Below are 21,266 nucleotides of genomic sequence, written 5' to 3' on the forward strand. Positions count from 1 at the left end.
TAGGAATGCTCATATTTGAAAAGCAACACATCCACAAAATTGATGTCTTTCAGTAAAACTCTAGGACTCAACTAACAAAGGATGTCCAAAGGAATGATATATCACATTAATTATGCTTGGTTAACTTCCCCATCTTTTAAAAAAAAAAAGCTATCTAAATTTTGAAAGGACTATCTGAGAATCTCAGCTGGTAAAGAATCCACCTGCAATGAGGGAGACCTGGGTTTTATCCCTGGGTTGGGAAGATTCCCCTGGAGAAGGGAACTGCTACCTACTCCAGTATTCTGGCCTGGAGAATTCTGTGGACTGTATAGTCCATGGGTAGCAAAGAGTTGGACATGACTGAATGACTTTCACTGCACTTCACATCTGAGAACAAAGGAGGATATTTTATATAAAAATTAAACATTTAAGGAGTTATAACTTTGACCTGCATCCTAGCAAAGGCATACATACATATTACAAATAATCCTGAAAGATTATTTAAAGATACTTAAATATTTAAAGATGCATCTTGGCATAAGTCCTCTTGGAGGGTGCCATTGAAGAAGATCACTCAGTCATGTCCGACACTTTGCGACCCCATGGACTGTAGCCTACCAGGCTCCTCTGTCCATGGGATTTTCCAGGCAATAGTACTGGAATGGATTGCCATTTCCTTCTCCAGGGACCTTCCCAACCCAGGGATTGAACCCTGGTCTCCCACATTGTAGACAGACGCTTAACCGTCTGAGCCACCAGGGAAGTCCTGATCTTCACGACCCAGATAATCATGATGATGTGATCACTCATTTAGAGCCAGACACCCTGGAATGTGAAGTCAAGTGGGCCCTAGAAAGCATCACTATGAACAAAGCTAGTGGAGGTGATGGAATTCCAATTGAGCTATTTCAAATCCTGAAAGATGATGCTGTGAAAGTGCTGCACTCAATATGCCAGCAAATTTGCAAAACTCAGCAGTGGCCACAGGACTGGAAAAGGTCCGTTTTCATTCCAATACCAAAGAAAGGCAATGCCAAAGAATGCTCAAACTACTGCACAATCACACTCATCTCACACGCTAGTAAAGTAATGCTCAAAATTCTCCAAGCCAGGCTTCAGCAATACGTGAACCGTGAACCTCCTGATGTTCAAGCTGGTTTTAGAAAAGGCAGAGGAACCAGAGATCAAATTGCCAACATCCCCTGGATCATGGAAAAAGCAAGAGAGTTCGAGAAAAACATCTATTTCTGCTTTATTGACTATGCCAAAGCCTTTGACTGTGTGGATCACAATATACTGAGGAAAATTCTGAAAGAGATGGGAATACCAGACCACCTAACCTGCCTCTTGAGAAATCTGTATGCAGGTCAGGAAGCAACAGTTAGAACTGGACATGGAACAACACACTGGTTCCAAATAGGAAAAGGAGTGCATCAAGGCTGTATATTGTCACCCTGCTTATTTAACTTTTATGCACAGTACATCATGAGAAATGCTGGACTGGAAGAAACACAAGCTGGAATCACGATTGCCAGGAGAAATATCAATAAGCTCAGATATGCGGATGACATCACCCTTATGGCAGAAAGTGAAGAGGAACTAAAAAGCCTCTTGATGAAGGTGAAAGTGGAGAGTGAAAAAGTTGGCTTAAAGCTTAACATTCAGAAAAGGAAGATCATGGCATCCAGTCCCATCACTTCATGGGAATTAGATGGGGAAACAGTGGAAACAGTGTCAGACTTTATTTTGGGGGGCTCCAAAATCACTGCACATGGTGATTGCAGCCATGAAATTAAAAGACACTTACTCCTTGGAAGAAAAGTTATGACCAACCTAGATAGCATATTCAAAAGGAGAGACATTACTTTGCCAACTAAGGTCTGTCTAGTCAAGGCTATGGTTTTTCAGTGGTCATGTATGGATGTGAGAGTTGGACTGTGAAGAAGGCTGAGTGCTGAAGAATTGATGCTTTTGAACTGTGGTGTTGGAGAAGACTCTTGAGAGTCCCTTGGACTGCAAGGAGATCCAACCAGTCCATTCTGAAGGAGATCAGCCCTGGGATTTCTTTGGAAGGAATGATGCTAAAGCTGAAACTCCAGTACTTTGGCCACCTAATGAGAAGACTTGACTCATTGGAAAAGACTCTGATGCTGGGAGGGATTGGGGGGAGGAGGAGAAGGGGACGACCGAGAATGAGATGGCTGGATGGCATCACTGACTCGATGGACATGAGTCTGAGTGAACCCTGGAGTTCCTGATGGACAGCAAGGCCTGGCGTGCTGCGATTCATGGGTCGCAGAGTCAGACATGACTGAGTGACTGAATTGAACTGATGTATTTTCCCATATTCACTGTCTCCTGGATGCTCAGCCACTTGCCCAATGAATAGCACCAGCAATTACCCACAACTAATCTACTAGTGCTAGTTGACATGGTTCCTCTGGGGGGTGGGTGAAGGTACAACTTCCAACACCACCTCCACAGCTACAGCAATACCTACACCTAGATCAATAGGAAGCTTGGCTTCCCCTACCACTTCCAAATCCCAAGCCCCTTAGCCCCAAAACAATCTGAAAAGTACAAGGATAGAGCTTTGACCAATAAAAAATAAGTGACAGGAAGATGTTAGCAGATAAATTTCTTTTCTCTTCCTCAATCCAACTAATTGGCTCTATACAGCCAGCCTGGAGATGTCCCACATGACTAAATAAAAGTCTCTATTTTCTCTTACACTGTGGCCAGTTCAGTAACCACCTTATATTTGTTTTTCCTCCTTATCTAGTTTTTTTCCTTCTATTTTTCACTCACTCTTGTCTCCCTTGTATTGCATCCAAGTTTAAGCTGTGCCTCAGAATCTGTTGTCTGGGGAGCCGGTGGTAAAATATATAATTCATTACTCGACTTCTGCCCTATCAATTTCTAAATACAATACAGCTTTGTACAATTAACTGTGTTTTCTCAAAACAGTTTTGAATGACCAAGAGAGGCCAAGAATAACTCTCCATAGGAATTCATCAGCTGCTTTTTAAAAGTAGGAATCTCAGTGTGTTGGTTCCTAAGTCTCATTGGTTCTAAACACAGATAAGAAGAAAGTTATAATAATAGCAACAGACATGTAGAAAGTAGGATGTTAGATACAAATACAAAAATGGTAAGTAAGTAGAGAAAGAAAGAGCTGGTATTAACTACAAAAATAATGAGGCAACCCTGGCTGCTGCTAAGTTGCTTCAGTCGTGTCCGACTCTGTGCCACCCCATAGATGGCAGCCCACCAGGCTCCACCGTCCCTGGGATTCTCCAGGCAAGAACACTGAAGTGGGTTGCCATTTCCTTCTCCAATGCATGAAAGTGAAAAGTGAAAGTGAAGTCACTCAGTTGTGTCTGACCCTCAGCAGCCTTCCAGGCTCCTCCCTCCATGGGATTTTCCAGGCAAGAGTACTGGAGTGGGGTGCCACTGCCTTCTCTGGAGGCAACCCTGGAGCACCCAGTAAATTAAAAATTACCCATACATTATACTGATAAGCAATGACTATATCAAATATGATTGGTAGAATTCTAAGATTGCCTCCAATATGCTGTTCTTTGTGAATCTCTTCCTCATCTAGAGTGTGGGTAGAATCTGTAAATATGACAAAATATAACTCCTAAGATTATATTACATTAACAGCAAAAGGGTTTCAAACATTTAGTTACTTCTACATCAGCTGACTTTAAAATAAGGACATCATCAAAGTGGTACTGATCTAATCATATGAGCATTTTAAATCACAGTCTAGAGGTCAAAGTAAGACAAGTCAGAGAAATTCAAAGGAATTTTATGAATGAGAAATTCTCCATTGATGGAAGGGTCCATGTAGCAAGAAATAAGGTTGACATGGAGAAGATCAGTCAACCAAGAAGGAAAGGAGGTCTTTAGTCCTACAACCACAGGAAATTAAATTATGCCCACAACCTATAAGAACTTAGAAGTAGATTTTTTCACAAAGCTTGGAACAGTCTGGCTGGCGTTTCAGGTTTGCAAGATCCCAAGCAGAAAACCTATTGAGACCACGTTGGACTCCTGACCCACAAAATTGTGAGCTAATAAGTGATTGTTGTTGTAAGCCACTAAGTTTATGGTAACAAATTATGTATTTATAGAAAACTAATACATATCTAGAAATGAATTAGCTAATACTTTGGCCACCTCATGCGAAGAGTTGACGCATTGGAAAAGACTCTGATGCTAGGGGGGATTGGGAGCAGGAGAAGGGGACGACAGAGGATGAGATGGCTGGATGGCATCACTGACTCGATGGACGTGAGTCTGAGTGAACTCTGGGAGTTGGTGATGGACCGGGAGGCCTGGCGTGCTGCAATTCATGGGGTCACAAAGAATTGGACACGACTGAGTGACTGAACTGAACTGAACTGAGTATCTAGTTTATTCAATCAGTTAAACATAGCCGTTGGTTATCATTAGCAATTACTTATTTTGTTTTTGTTTTTGTTCTGATGGCAGCACCACACTGCTTGCAAGTTCTTAATTCCCCAACCAGGAACTGGATCTGGTTCCCACAATGAAAGCACTGGCTCCTAACCATTACCAGGGAATTCTCACTAATTATTTTTAAAGACAAAAAAAGAAATGTGTCAAGTTTCTTAGATGCTCTCTAAGCTACATTCTTATTAGGAAATTCAATTGCCATTATACTCTACTAACATATCCTTTAAAGGTTTCTATTTTATAATCAATTTTTATTCTTTATAAATTGGCATTACTACTTTGCAAGTTTTCTCTCTTTCCCACTGGTCAATTGTCAACAGTGTTAATTAAATCCTCCTTGATATAAGCTAACATTTTATCTCAGAATCAGGTCCTCTAGAAGAATATTTCATAAAAAAAGAGGGTAATTATTGTGAGCAGTGTGCTATTTTTCCCATGAACTAATAGAATTATGATTGCTGATGTTCAAAATGAAATTCTGCAAGCCTGGGAAATACATAAATGCTTCTGAATTAAAAATTCAATTATTTTAATATGGTTTATAAATATATATTTAAATCACTTTCCTTTATGCATTGTTACTTCTAATATAACTAAGCACAAATCTCCTTCAGCCATAACATATAATAAAATAATGTACTTTATTTCTGCCTTAGCCATTGATATTTGAACTAAATGTTATTCAGATATCTATAGCACTAATTGAAAAAACATCCTTTCATCTTTCTTATTTTTATTATTTTCAGAGAATCTGAGAAACATACACTTTGTATCTTCTGGTTAAAGAAGCAGAGATGAATACAGACAACCTTGGTCAATGATCTTTAAGTGCTCACTCACATGGTATCCATTGGGAACATGAGCAATAACAACAAAATCAGTAGTGAGGTGCAAGACTTTTGTTTGTACAGTTTCACATTTCTTATAGAATCACTTGCTTTATTACATGGTGAGAGTACAGAGTAATAGAATACTAGCAAGTTTTACTGAATGTTTCAAGTCAATTTGTTTATTGTGAGAATTCCATTTAAATTTTTACTAAACCCACATTAGGCAAACACTCATGCAAGGAAAAATGGCATTTGTAAAGTGAACTAACTTACTAGAGTGAATGGAACGATGGATGGATTCAAAACTGGGAAAGGAACACATCAAGTTTGTATATTGTCATTCTGCTTATTTAACTTCTATGCAGAGTACATCATTTAAAAAGCTGGGCTGGATGAATCACAAGTTGGAATCAAGATTGCCAGGAGAAATATGAACAACCTCAGATAGGCGAATGATACAATTTTAATGGCAGAAAGCAAAGAGGAACCAAAGCCCCTTGATGAATGTGAAAAAGGAGAGTGAAAAACCTTGCTTAAAACTCAACACTCAAAAAACTAAGATCCTGGCATCCAGTCCCATCACTTCATGGCAAACAGATGGAAAAAGGTGGAAATACTGACAGACTTTTATTTTTATGGGCTCTAAAATCACTGCGGATGATGACTGCATCAATGGAATTGAAAGACACTCGCTACGAGGAAGAAAAGCTATGACAAACCTGAGCAGCATACTAAACTTACAATACCATATGTAAAATAGATAGCCAATGGAATTCTCTGTATGACTCAGGGAACTCAAACAGGGGCTCTGTGACAATCTAGAAGGGTGGGATGGGGAGGGAGATGGAAGGGAGCAAACATGGGTGTGTATCTATGGCTAATTCTTGTTGATGTTCAACAGAAAACCATAAAATTCTGTAAAGCAATTATCCTTGAATTAAAAAATAAAGTGGCAAAAAAAGGGAGGAAAAAAAAAAAAAAAAGCAGAGACATCACTTTCCAAAGCTCCATGTAGTCAAAGCTATAGTTTTTCCAGTAGTCATGTATGGATATGAGAGTTGGACCATAAAGAAGGTTGAGCACCAGAAAATTGATGCTTTTGAACTGTGGTGCTCTAGAAGACTCTTGAGAGTCCCTTGGACAGCAAGGAGATCAAACCAGTCAATTCTAAGAAAATCAACACGTGAATATTCATTGGAAGGACTGATGCTGAAGCTCTACTACTTTGGCCACCTGATGCAAAGTGCCAACTCACTGGAAAAGACCTTGATGCTGGGAAAAACGAAGGGAAGAATGAGATGGGGGCAACAGAAGCTGACATGGTTGGATGGCATCACTGACTCAGTGGACATGAGTTTGAGCACACACAGGGAAATAGTAAAGGACAGAGAAGCCTGGCATGCTGCAACCCATCAGGGTCACAAAGAGTCGGACATGACTGAGGGGCTGAACAACTAGAGTGAATCCTTACAAAAAGATAGGCAGAGGTGATACGCAAATAGTTCATGTATTTTTCACTTAGCACATTTAACTACGGTTATCATAGCACAAGAATCTCAGCTGAGTGACTATGACAACCTAGATGGGTGAAATGTGGGCTGGGGTGGGAGGGAGGTCCACATGGGAGGGGATATAGGTATACTACAGCTGATTCACTTCCTTGTACAGCAGAAACTAAGACATTATAAAGCAACCATACTCCAATAAAAGAAAAGAAAATCAATCCAAAGTCTAAAAGAAAGAATAAAAGGAGGTGTGGAATAACCTAAACTGATAAACGTTCTACGGGATTAAAGACAGAGAGTGATTACTTTATGAATCAAAGATTGATATTTAAAGGGTTTATTCAGAAAACAGCCAGAGACTCTCTGGAAATAAATAGTTTGGTACTAGTAGTGGTTGATGGAGAAGGCAGTGGCAACCCACTCTATCACTCTTGCCTGGAAAATCCCATGGATGGAGAAGCCTAGTAGGCTGCAGTCCAAGGGGTTGCAAAGAGTCGGACTCGACTGAGCAACTTCACTTTCACTTTTCACTTTCATGCATGCATTGGAGAAGGAAATGGCAACCCACTTCAGTGTTCTTGCCTGGAGAATCCCAGGGACGGTGGAGCCCGGTGGGTTCTCGTCTATGGGGTCGCACAGAGTTGGACACGACTGAAGCGACTTAGCAGCAGCAGCAGCAGCAGCAGCAGTAATGGTTGAAAGTGAAAGTCACTCAGTTGTGTCCAAATCTTTGTGACCCCATGGACTAAACAGTCCATGGAATTCTCCAGGCCAGAATATGAAGTGGGTGGCCTTTCCCTTCTCCAGGGTATCTTCCCAACCCAGGGATTGAACCCAGGTCTCCCGCATTGCAGACGGATTCCTTACCAGCTGAGCCACAAGAAAAGCCCAAAAATACTGGAATGGGTGGCCTATTTCTCCTGCAAAGGATCGTCCTGATCCAAGAACCGAACCGGGGTCTCCTGCATTACAGGCGGATTCTTTACCAACTAAGCTTTCAGAGAAGCCCACTAGTAATGGTTGGGCTTTTATAAATTTAAGCAATATGCTGGTCTTCATAATACTCAATCAAATAGATTAACTGTAAGTGTCGACAGACAAAAACTTTTAAATAAATATTTTAGTTTTAATTATTGAAAAGGAAAAATATTTACCTGATATAATCATAATTTACATAATATTTTATACTCAGGAAGTTATCTGTATGTAAACAGTGGGGCTTGCTCCAATTTGACAAGCAAACTATGTAATTGATCTCCATTTATATCAATAATCACATTTATTCACAATAAATTATATATCTCATGATAAAATATCCTTCATTATGGAAAACTGTATATGTAGGTACATAATCATAACACATATGAACAAATATTATGTTTGTATATAAGCTTAGATAGTCACCTAGACAGCATATTAAAAAGTAGAGACATTACTTTGCCAACAAAGGTATATCTAGTCAAACCTATGGTTTTTCAGTAGTCACGTATGGATGTGTGAGAGTTGGACTATAAAGAAAGCTGAGCACCAAAGAATTGATGCTTTTGAACTGTGGTGTTGGAGAAGACTCTTGAGAGTTCCTTGGCCTGCAAGGGGATCCAACCAGTCCATCCTAAAGGAAATCAGTCCTGAGTGTTCACTGGAAGGACTGATGCTGAAGCTGAAACTCCAATTCTTTGGCCGCCTGATGCAAAGAAACTGACTCACGTGAAAAGACCCTGATGCTGGGAAAGACTGAAGGCAGGAGGAGAAGCGGCTGACAGAGGAAGAGATGGTTGGATGGCATCACCAACTCGATGGACATGAGTCTGTGTAAGCTCCGGGGGTTGGTGATGGACAGGGAGTCCTGGCGTGCTGCAGTCCATGGGGTCGCAAAGAGTCAGACACGACTGAGCGACTGAACTGAACTGAACTGAACTTAGATATTCATTTCAGTGCTGTCGTGTTCTCAAAAAGACAGTTTCATGTATTAAGTTTAGAGTATAAAATACAATTAATGTTCAATGAAATTATAAAAGGAAGTTGCTAAGATATATATGTTCAGAGAAACAGCAGCTTTTACAACTGAAAATAGAAGCAAAGAATAGAATAAGAAAGAATATCACACCTTATAAAAAATAATATAACTATAAAAAAGGACAGAAAACATTTATTTCCCAGTGAAAAATATACTCACTCTGGGAAGAAAGAAAATGACTAATATATCAAAATGAAAAGTCAGAAAATAAAAAAAAATTTTTTTAAGTCAGAAGATAGTTTAATAATAAAGGCTAACTCAGTGAAAATCTACTACATTTCCTAGAATACTTTGATGATAGGAAAATGATGAGTAAATTATTTCCCAAGTGTGATGTATCTAGGAAATAGATCAGTGAAACAAAAAGAATAGTATCATCACAGCATACAAACAGAAAATTCACATATAGAAGCAAAAAAATCACAGTTTACATTGCATTCATGTTTAAAATCAAACATCACTTTTTCACATTCTGAAGATTCTCCCCCCCACCCCAAATGTGGAAAGAAAAACAAGCCAGGACTTTAAGATATTTTTTTTTCAACCTGGAACAGCTGCAAAAAACAAATCTTGCTGGAGATAAGCTTGGTTATAAATATCAACATTCCCTTTAAATAAGGGAGTCCAGTTTTCATACCATCTGCCTCTTTCTAAAAGTAAAAAAAAAAGAAAAGAAAAGAAAAGAAAATCATAAACCAGGACATTCTCTTTCAAATAAGGCATTTAGAAATGAATGTCATAAAAAGGCTGTGAACTCTTCTGGGTCCCTGTCTTTAAACTTGCCCTTTTCGGTTCTTTTAGAAAATGGGATTTTATGAAAGTAAATAACTGAGTGTACTCATAAACTGTATGAAGCAACTGTAATGAAGAAAAAAGTATAATTTTTCAACTGTTCAACCCAGGAATTGAACCAGGATCTCCTGTATTGCAGGCAGATTCTTTACCAGGGAAGCCCAAAATAAAATATAATTGTTCAACTTTTTTACATTATTGACCATAATCACAATCTCTGGTCCAAATTTCTCCTTGATGAATCATATTTCCTTACTGTTTAATTTTAACTATAATACATTTGTCACTTTTGCTACCTTTTTCCAAAATTTTTTTACAGCCTGTTCCTAAGACTTACATGTTATCTCTTTCAGTACAAAAGTCTAGTTACTACAGAACCAGACTTTCAATACAGGTTCTATCCTCTGCAAAAATCTCTCCTATGCCTCTCTCAACACAGTGGTGTTTTCATGCCTGAATTTCAAAGTTACCTTAAAACCTCCTTTCATCTTTTGCCCTTAATGATTTTTCATTCTTTGTTAATGACCTTGTGATTGAACACTTCAATTTTTCACTGTGCCACATTATTACATCTTTAATAACGAAGTTCATAAACCATATCCGTTTTTTAACTCCTTAAAGCATTTACAAGAAAGAATAGATGTAAGATGACCTACCAAGCAGAGACATTCAGAGTGGTATAGTAAAGATATCTACATAAAAGAATATCCACTACAGTAATATGAGACCACCTGAGAGAAAACAGAGAACAGAAAAAAATGGTATCTTGTATTTTAATGATAAATGTAAATGTTTAGTCAATCCCCTGAATTACAGTGGTTAGGATTCTGAAAAGCTACTAAAACAAAACACCTAGGGAGCCTTGGCATAATTCATTCTCATTTTCATGTTTATTCTTTCCCTTCCTCTTTTTTTCTATACACACATAAACACACCCCTATATACTGCAAACAAAAAGATTGAATCTTTAATAATGAGCATTTGTAGCTATTTTGATGCTAAAATGCACTTAAATGTGTCCTTCATAGGAAAAATATGTCCTAAGACTTCTCACTGTCAATCCATACAAGCCACAGACCACCTAGGTCTGTAATTATAGAAAATAAAAGTTCCTTTACAAAGGACATTTAATTGCTTTCTTGGAATGCTGCATCTTCAGTGTATAAGAAGGGAGGAGAGAAGCAATTTCTTCAAAGTCATGTCAATAATATTTAAAATAAATAACCATATTATAGCAATCAATATTTCATTTCTTCATGATTTGATACAAGCATGACAAAATATAAACAATTAGATGATAAGTGTTGCAAGAGGAAAGTTATTTTACCTTAGACCTATCAATTGTTACTTTTAAAAGGTTAAAAAGCTCTTTTCTTATTAAATTTAGTCTTTTTTATTTTCTGGCTTCCCTTCAGTAGAAGGTTTGTACAACTGTTTGTATACTAAAAAATCTCAAACAAATTAGAACACTGGATACTCAGTACTTTTTTGAACAGATATTTTCCAGAACTATTATGTTAACTTAAAACATCCACATTTTATGCTTAATTATTATAAATTTGATTTTAAAAGCTTTGAATTTTAAAATATAAGTTCTCTTTTATAAGGAGATGAGTCTGATAAACTATGAGTTAACTCTTCCTTGCTTTAACTTGTTTCCTTTCTGGTTCTGTCCCTTTTTAGTTGTTTACTAAGCTAAGCTCATTTACCATTTTTCAAATCAGTACAGTAAGAATTCCTATCTCATGTGGCTGCTAAGTGTTAAATCAAATTGCTAGCTCATTTAAAGTACTTAACATGGTGCTCCTCACATAGTAAGTGCTGGATAAATGTTGTTAGCATCATTACATCATACTGACTTAATCACTTACTCACTGTGGAGTCACCATACAGTTCAAATAAGCTTTTTAAGAGGAAAAAACTAATCTGAACTTGAAGACCTCACATTCACGTAAAAAGTCACTGAGATATATAAAGAAAAAAAGAAAAGGATGGTCTCATATCTATGTGTAACTTAATTACATATAAATAGTACCCTTTCTGCTATCATTTGGTCTCTTAACCATCTTCTAGCATCAGCTAAGTGGCTTCAGCAAAAGTATCTTTGGATAACTTAAAACAGCAAATTACATATACGGTCTTCTTAACGTGTTGAAAACTTTGGATGAATAGATTATTGCTTATATGCTTACAGTTTATGTGCATAAGGAGCATTCTAAAATACTTTCTAAAATGGAAGGCTTCTGAACAACAACAAAAATCTTGAACACTGGCCCCATTTTTTTTAAATAACAATTTAATCTTTGTCAGAAATCTCAAATTATTCTCCAGTCTAAGAAAAGAATCTTCTCTGTTCAACACTTGCTCTACTTCTGCTATTTCTTCCTCAGGAGTTCAGGAGTTGTAAATCCTTGATGTTATTTCTAAGTCTATATGTCACAATTTCTCTTATATATTCACACTTGCATTAGGTAGGTCAGTATAGTTCTTTTTACTAGAGCAGTGGTAATCAGACATTAGATAAAACTGGTTCCATTAATGTTCAAAACTTGAATTTGCAGTACCAAATTTAGCATTCCAAATGTTAAAAATGACCTTAACTCTAAAATATAATGCTGAGTAAGAAATATAATTTTAGGATATCCTTTATATTACAGTCCATTCCAATGTTTTCCAGAAAAAAACCCTTAAGAAAAATATAATAATATTCAAATCACTTCTCTATTTTATTTTTGAAAATTAACTTCACTATAACATACTATTTATTTCAAGGTCCATCATAAAAATGATTTTATAAAAGCACTTGATAGCTACCTCACTAATTTTAGAAATATTTCCCCTACTATTAGGTCTTTATTATTTTAACCAAAATTTGGAAGCAGGGAATAGATTACATATCATGGGCCCTTTTAATGAAAATGGCATACACAAAATTCACTTAAAATGTTTATTTTCAAATTATTACTGAACTCTGAACAATTTGAAGAAAAAAAAATAATTGAACTTCCCAAAGCAATTTTTACAGTAAAATGTTTAACCTGATTTTGTACAAGTACAGAACTCTGCCCAGCAACCTCTCAGTCCCAAGTTGATCTCATCTCCTGTTTGATTCAGTAGCAACTCCAGGTTGTGTTTCTCCTGAAACACATCTCAGTCTGGGCACATGAGTTTGTTTCCCAAATCACAAAAATATAGATCTTTAGGTAAGGTCAACTGACTTTGCAAGTTCACTCTCACTCTCTCACACACACCAAAACACACATTTACATACACCAAACAGACAAAAATCCACATACGAGTGCTCAGACACAAACATTGATCGTGTCAGTACTTTGATCTCAGTGTAAGATGTGTCCCATCTCCTTCAAGTATAGAAAGTGTCCTACTTCCTTTGTGCCCTGGAGTCCACACCATAAATATATGGGGAACCACTGAAGAGTTCTGATTAGAATGAGGGGTGCCAGAAGAGAGTAGAGGATAAGGTCACATATACAATAGGGGCCCATTTTCTTCCATTTTACGACAGAGTTCTTCTCTCCATGAAACTTATGAGACATCAATGTATCAATTAATCAAGAAAGATTTAAAATAATGTTGAATAATCGATATTTTATTATCTTAATTTGTTCTATGACCTTAATTGCTTATATGCAGGTACATCGATTTTAACCAATGTATAATTATCAAAATACAGTAATTTACCAAAATATCATAGTGTACCAGATATCAAGAGAGAGCAAATATTTTACTTTGGCAACAAATTCTCATAGACAATAATACTAAATGATTTAACAAATTAATCAGATAAAGGTTTATGGTTTTATAGATCTCACTCTGTTTTCTTGGATTTGTCCAAAATTACAAAATAAATTCAAGTAAAAACATTTCCCCATCGTAATCCTGCCTCCCATAAGAAAGAACAAATTCCAAACTCAAGTTCATTGCCAAAAACAAACAAAAACAAGAAAAACAAAGTGAAAGAAAACAAACAAGTCAAAACACCTTTTGCCAAATGTTAAATCAAATAAACACACCTTGTGCTTTGTCCTTGAGGCTGCCAAGTCTGAACTCTGGAGAGCTGCCAAGAGGTAAGATGTTTCCAAAGGCAAGATCTTTACTGAGGAAGCTGTGCTCGCATTCCTGGCAAATTCAATTCCACCAATAATAATACTCTGATTGCTTTTTCTTACTGAAATTCAAATAGAGTATATGGAAATATTAAATGGATGATCTCCAGTTCCTTAGTGTATGCAAAATAAAATCACTGTAGTAGCATTTTCCAAGTTGTGGTTTATGGTTTGCTAACTCTATTATATGTTCATTCAAATTAAGTTTCTATGCCAACATATACTTGAAAAAACATTGCATACTATTCCCCCTTTACACAAGATACAATTTCATTAAAAGGCTCTGAGAAGTCCTGTAATAGAAAAGCCTATTGAAATTTATTTAAACCGAGGTGTCCCAAACTTATTTAAGTAAAGACCTTCTTTCACTATAATCAACAGCAACATTATTTCTGCAGATCATATTTTAAGAATGATTCACTGTATAGTGATTATCTGTAAAGCAGTAAGAGATGTTTCTTCTACATTTTAGACTTAAATATGAATATAGAGACTGATTTGAATTTATTTTCCATTAGTGCAATTTGTAGAGTTGATTTATAAACATAATTATATTTATTCAACCACAATTTGTTAAGTACATGTTACTTTCTAAGCCAAATTTTCATTAAAAATAAGAAAATAAAATAATGTAGTTTATTCATTTTGTTTAAAAAAAAATTATTAAATATTTATTATCCAGGAACTGAACTTATCTCTAGCTTTATGTTCCAACTGTTCTCACATAAATGAGAATATCAAATTTAAGTGGTTCCAAACTGCTATCTGATAATAATAAGCAACTCAAAATGTAACTCTCAGTATTTGAGAATACAATTTTTACTAATTATAATCACATCATTAAAAACATCTTGCAGAAGTGGCCAAGATGATAGAGTAGGAAGACCATGAGCACACCTTGTCCCAAATAGATACACTAAAATTACACCTACTTATAGAGCAATTCTCCATGAAAACAACATTAAGACTACCATAAAGAATCTTCTACAAATAAACACATAAAGAAGGGAAAACACAGAGATGAATATGAGAGGGAGAGATGCTATATAGTCAGAACCCATTTCCTCAAGTTGTCCAACCACAAATGAAAGTAATATCAAAATCTTAGAGTTCCTCCCCAAGGACTAAGGGGTCTGAGCCCCACACTAAGCTCCCTAGCCTGGGGTCCTGCATCAGGAAGACAAACCCTCAGAACACTTGGCTTTGAAAACCAGAAAGTCTTGTGTTTGGGAAAACCAGAAAGCTACAGGAATAGACTCTCTGCTCTCAAAGGGCATGCCCCAAACCTCACAAGCTTTGCCTCCCAGCACAGAGGCAACAGTCCACTTGCTGACTCAGAGAGCCTCCCAGAGAGGCAGGAAGCAACTGGGGCTCCCTGTGGGGATAGAGAATCTGGCAACAACGATTTCTGGGAGCTCATTCTATGGCAGTAAAATCAGCATTGTCAACTCTCATTTTGGAATCGTGCCTCAAGCCACTAGTGGGACAGCAAAAGGCCCATACCTCCCTGGAATGCGTAAACAGCCACCCAAAGACTTGGCTCCTCTCTCTAGCAATAAGCACCAGCCCAGTGTCTCCCCGGACCATGCAGTCATGTTAGGACCCAGCCCCACCCAACAATAGGTGAGAAGCAAGTTCTGTTTCCCCCAAGCTGTACAACCAACTGCATAGGAAGCTCATTCTACCCCTAGCAGGCCTACAGCTAACATACAACACGTGACTTCACAGTCAACCAGGCTGGGCCAGCCTCATCTACCACCACAAACATGGTAGTTGGCCCCGCCACAACAGACAGCACATTCAGTCCACGTAGGAAACACTCTCAGAACATATAGTTCTGGTGACCAGAGTGGAGGATGCCGTTGGGCCACCCAGGATGTCTATTACATAAGGCCACTTCAAGAATACGAAATGTAATGGATCTATCTAACAAAGACAAACACAGAGAAGTGGGCAAAATGGGGTGACAGAGAAATATGTCTTAAATGAAGGAACGTATCTCAGAAAAAGACCCAAACAAAGGTGAGATAAGCAATCTATCCAATAAAGAGTTCAAGGTAACAATCATAAAGATGCTCACCAAATTCAGGAGAATGGATGAACACAGTGTGAATGTCAACAAAGTACTAGAAAATATAAAAAAGACCCAAATGGAGCAAAAATTATAATAACTGCAATAAAAAATTTACTAGCAGAAATCAATAGTAGATTAGATACAGAGGAACAGATAACCCATCTGGAAGATAGACTAGCGGAAATTAACCAAGCTGACTGGAAAATAAAAAAAAAGAATTTAAAAAAATTAGGATAATTTAACAGTTCTCTTGGACAATATCAAGGGAACTAACATCTACATTATAGGAGTCTCAGAAGAAAGAGAGGAAGGAGCAGAAATAATAGCTGAAAATGTCCCTAACCAGGGGAAGGAAGCAGACATCCAAGTCCAGGAAGCACAGAGATTCCAAAACAAGATGAACACAAAAAGGCTCATTCCAAAACACTTTATAAATAAAATGGCAAAAATTAAAGATAACAAGAGGATATTAAAAACAGTAAGTTAAAAGCAACAAGTTATACAACGGAACTCTGCTAAGGCTATTAAAAGCAGCAAGTTAAGTCTGAGGAAACTCCCATATCAGCTGATTTTTAGCAGAAACTCTGCAGATGAGAAAGTAGTGGCATAATATATGTAACAATGAAAGGGAAAACCCCACAACCAAAAATACTTTACCTGACATGGCTTTTATTCAGATTTCTTAGCAAAACTGGAAGTTTTACAGATAAGCAGAAGCTGAATTCAACACCATCAAACTTAGTCTAAAAGATATGTTAAAGGGACTCCTCTAAGAAGAAAAGGCCACATTAGAAATATGAAAATTATGAAATGAAAAAAATCTCACTGATAAAGGTAAACATACAGCAAAAGTAATAAATCACCTACTTATAAACCTAGTAGGACTATTAAAAGACTAAAGTAGTAAAATCACCTATATCCACAATAAATAGTTCAGAGACACAAAAATATAAAAGTCAAATGTAGCAGTACTGAAGTGGATTGCCATTTCCTTCTCCAGGAGATCTTCCCGACCCAGGCATCGAACCCTGGTCTCCCACATTGTAGACAGACACTTTCTGGTCTGAGCCACCAGGGAAGTCCAAATAGTTAAGAGACACAAAAATACAAATCTCAAATGTAGCAGTGGGGGAATAAAAATATAAGATGGTCAGAATGCCTTCAAACTAAATAGATCATAAAATAATCACACACACATACACATATGTGTATACATACATACATAGGTTGTTATATATGAACCACACAGTAACCACAAATCAAAAACCTAAAATAGACATACACACAAAACTGCAAAAAAAGAGAATCTAAACAACATTAAAATAGTCATCAAATCAAAATGGAAGAAAAAGAACAAAGAAAGAAAAAAGAACTACAGAAAAAACCCAAAAACAATTAATCAAGTGACAGTAAGTACATACTTATCAAATAATTACTTTAAGCTTAAATGGACTTAATGTTCCAATGAAAAGGCATTCACTGAAGGATTAAGAAATTAAGACCCACATATATCCTTTTTACAAAAGATTCATTACATATCTAAAGACACATATAGACTGAAAGTGAGGAAATGAAAAAACTATTCATGTGAATTGAAACAAAAAAGCCTGGCATAAAATGGAGAGGAAGCCAATAACAGTGAGAAATGGAAGAGGCTGCTTGGAGAAGGCAATGGCACCCCACTCCAGTACTCTTGCCTGGCAAATCCCATGGACGGAGGAGCCTGGTAGGCTGCAGTCCATGGGGTCGCTGGGAGTTGGACACGACTGAGCGACTTCACTTTCACTTCTCACTTTCATGCACTGGAGAAGGAAATGGGAACCCCCCTCCAGTGTTCTTGCCTGGAGAATCCCAGGGACCGGGGAGCCTGGTGGGCTGCCGTCTACGGGGTTGCACAGAGTTGGACACGACTGAAGCGACTTAGTAGCAGCAGCAGCAGCAGCACTGACAGATGAAATTTTTTAGAACAAAAACTGTAACAAGAGATAAAGAATGTCATGACATGATGATAATGGGACCAGTCCAACAAGAAGATATAATAATTGTAAATATAAATGCATACAGTATGGGAGTACCTAAATAAAGCAAATATTAACCAATATAAAAGGAGAAACTTACAGTAATACAATAGTAGTAAAGGATTTTACCACCATACTTACATCAATGGACAAATCATCTAGACAGAAAATTAATGAGAAAAACACTGGCCTTAAATGGCATATTAGAGCAGATGGAATTAGTAGATACACATGAAATATTCCATTTCAAAATATCACAGTACACAATTTTTTCAGGTGCACATGGGACATTGAATGATAGATCACATGCTAGGCCACAAAATACACCTTAATAAATGTAAGAAGACTGAAAATATATCAAGCAGTTTTTTCTTACCAAAATGCTATGAGACTACAAATCAAATACAAGAAGGGAAAAAAAAAAAAAAGAACTACAGAAAATGCAAACATGTGGAAGCTAAACAATATGCTAGTTAAACAAGCAATGAGAAACAGACAAAAATTAAATGAAGGAAAAAAAAAATACCTGGAGACAAGTGAAAATTAAAGCACAACAACCCAAAATCTTTGAAATGCAGAAAAATTAGTTCTAAGATGGAAATTTACAGTGATAAAAGCCTGTTTTTTTCAGGAAACAAAAAAATATGAAATAAACAATCTGATCTTACACCAAAAAAATTAGCAAATAAAGACCTAACAAAATCCAAAGTTAATAGAAGGAAAGAAATAAAAAATACCAGAACAGAAATAAACAGAGACTAAAACGGAGAGAGAGGGAGAGAGGGAAAAGTTCAATAAAACTAAGAGTTGGTTTTTTGGAAAAGACAAACAAAATGGATGACTCTTTAGCCAGAATCATCAAGAAAGACAGAGAGGGCTCAAAACATTAAATCAAAATGAAAAAGGAGACACGACACCTGATACCACAGTCAGCCCAGACGTTACACCTGATACCACAGTTGGCCCATAAGAGATTACTATAAGCTATTATGTGCCAATAAAAGGCTCATAAGAGATCACCACAAGCCATTATGTGCCAACAAAATGGAAAACCTAGAAGAAATGGATCAATTTCTAAAGATGTAGAATTTCCCAAGACTGAATCAGGAAGAATTAAAAAATATGAAGAGGAAAAATTACCAGTAATAAAATTTAATCAGTAATATATTAAAAAAAAAATACTCTCAACAAAGTCTAGGCATAGATGGCTTCATAGTATTAGAAGTCATAGACACAGCAATCAAACAAGAAAAAGAAATGAGAAATCCAAATTGGAAAAGAAAAGACAAAATTGACTATTTAGAGATGACATAAATATATATATGTGTGTGTATACTATATATACACATATATATGTAAAATATGTATGTCCTATACAATTTATGCTGTGCTGTGCTTAGTTGCTCAGTCATGTCCAACTCTTTGCAACCCCATGGACTGTAGCCCTCCAGGCTCCTCTGACAATGGGGATTCTCCAGGCAAGAATACTGGAGTGGATTGCCATGTCCTCCTCCAGTGGACCTTCCCAACCAAGGGATCAAACCCAGGTCTCCCACATTGCACGTGGATTCTTTATATCCAAGCCACCAAGAAAGCCAAAGAATACCGGATTGGGTATCCCTTCTCCAAAGGATCTTCCCGAACCAGGAATTGAACTGGAGTCTCTTACATTGCAGGTGGATTCTTTATCAGCTGAGCTACCAGGGAAACCCATATAATTTATATACATATACAAATATATAGAAAATTCTAAAGATATAACCACAAAACTGTTAGGACTCCACGGTTAGGACTCCTCAAAGAATTCAAAATGTTGATATACAGAAACTGTTTTATTTCTGTACACTAGCAATGAACTATCAGAGAAATTAAGAAAATGATCCCACCTATAATTACATTAAAAAGAATAAAATACTAGAAATAAATCTAACGAAGGTTGCAAAAGACCTGTATTCAGAAAACTATGACACTGATGAAAGAAACTGAAGCCATACAAATAATTGAAAAATATACTTTGCTCATGGACAAATATTATGGTTAAAATGATCCTATTATTCAAGGAAATCAGCAGACTTCTGCAATTCCTATCAAATCCCAAAGGATTATTTACCAAACCAGAACAAATAGCTATAAAATTTGTATGAAAACACAAAAAGACCCTGAAGAGTCAAAGCAATATAGAGAAAGAAGAGCAAAGATGGAGACATCACCCTCCCTTACTTCAAACTACACTACAAAGCTATGGTAATCAAAACAGTAGGATATTGGCACCAAAAAAAGACACAGAAATCAATGGACTAGAACTGAGTCCAGAAAGAAATGTACACTTTCCTGATCAATTAATCTACAAAAAAGGAAGTAAGACTATGAAATAGGGAAAAGACAACCTCTTCAATAAATGGTGTTGGGTAAACTGGACAGTTACATGTGACCGACTCACATTGCACTACTTTTTCACATAATATACAAAAAAAAAAAAATTAATGGATTAAAGACTTAAATGTAAGCCATGAAACCATAAAACTCCTAGAAAAAAAACATAATATGCTCTTTAATGTTAGTCTCAGCAATATTTTTTTGGATCTGCCTTACCAGGCATGGAAAATAGAAGCAAAAATAAACAAATAGGACTACATTAAATAAGAATGTATTTCTTCAGCTCCTGCACAGCTGAAGAAACTATGGCAAAATGAAAATGCTGCCCACTGAATGACAGAAGGTATTTGCAAATGACCGATCTGATACAGGGTCAATATTCAAAACATAATAAGGATGCATAAACCTCAGCTTTAAAAAAAAATACGAAATGCACAGAAGACTTGAATAGACATTTTTCCAATGACATACAGATGGCCAACAGCCACATTAAAAGATGCTCAAAATCATTAATCATCAGGGAAATGAGATATTACTTCACACTTGTCAGACTGGTTATGATCAAAAAGACAAAAATTAACAAGGGTTGGCAAGAATGTAGAGAAAAAGGAACATAGGAAACTGTTGGTGAGAATGTAAGTTGGTATAGCCATTAAGAAAACAGAATGGAGGTTCCTTAAAAAATTACAAATAGAACTACTATATAATCTATTAATTCTATTTCCTAGTATTTTTCTGAAGAGAATAAACACTAATTCAAAAAGACATTACATCACAGAAAAAGCAAAGGAATTCCAGAAAAACATCTCCTTCTACTTCACTGACTATGCTAAAGGCTTTGACTATGTGGATCACAACAAACTATGGAAAATTCTCCAAGACATGGGAATTCCAGATCACTTTCAATTCAGTTCAGTTCAGTCGCTCAGTCATGTCTGACTTTTTGCGACCCCATGAATCGCAGCACTCCAGTCCTCCCTGTCCATCACCAACTCCACGAGTCGGTGATACCATCCAGCCATCTCATCATCTGTCGTCCTCTTCTCCTACCCCCAATCCC

At 36.7% G+C, this 21,266-nt stretch overlaps 1 protein-coding gene across 4 annotated transcripts in view; it reads right to left on the bottom strand.

The window, feature by feature from the left end:
- TRIQK (triple QxxK/R motif containing) overlaps nt 1-21,266 on the bottom strand; it is a 105,975-nt gene that overhangs the window by 70,135 nt on the left and 14,574 nt on the right. For 2 of the 4 annotated variants that reach the window (XM_018058208.1, XM_018058207.1), the window contains exons 1-2: nt 16,470-16,580; nt 13,646-13,800 (exon numbers count right to left, since the gene is read on the bottom strand). The exons of 1 other annotated variant lie outside the window; for it this stretch is intronic. In XM_018058208.1, coding sequence (XP_017913697.1) covers nt 13,646-13,800; nt 16,470-16,476 — 162 coding nt within the window. In that variant the 5' untranslated portion in view covers nt 16,477-16,580. Of the gene's footprint in view, nt 1-13,645; nt 13,801-16,469; nt 16,581-21,266 lie in introns of those variants that run through there. One more of the 4 variants, XM_013969330.2, reaches the window with a different exon arrangement.

The sequence above is a fragment of the Capra hircus genome, chromosome 14, assembly GCF_001704415.2.
Source record: "Capra hircus breed San Clemente chromosome 14, ASM170441v1, whole genome shotgun sequence".
Taxonomy (NCBI): Eukaryota; Metazoa; Chordata; class Mammalia; order Artiodactyla; family Bovidae; genus Capra; species Capra hircus.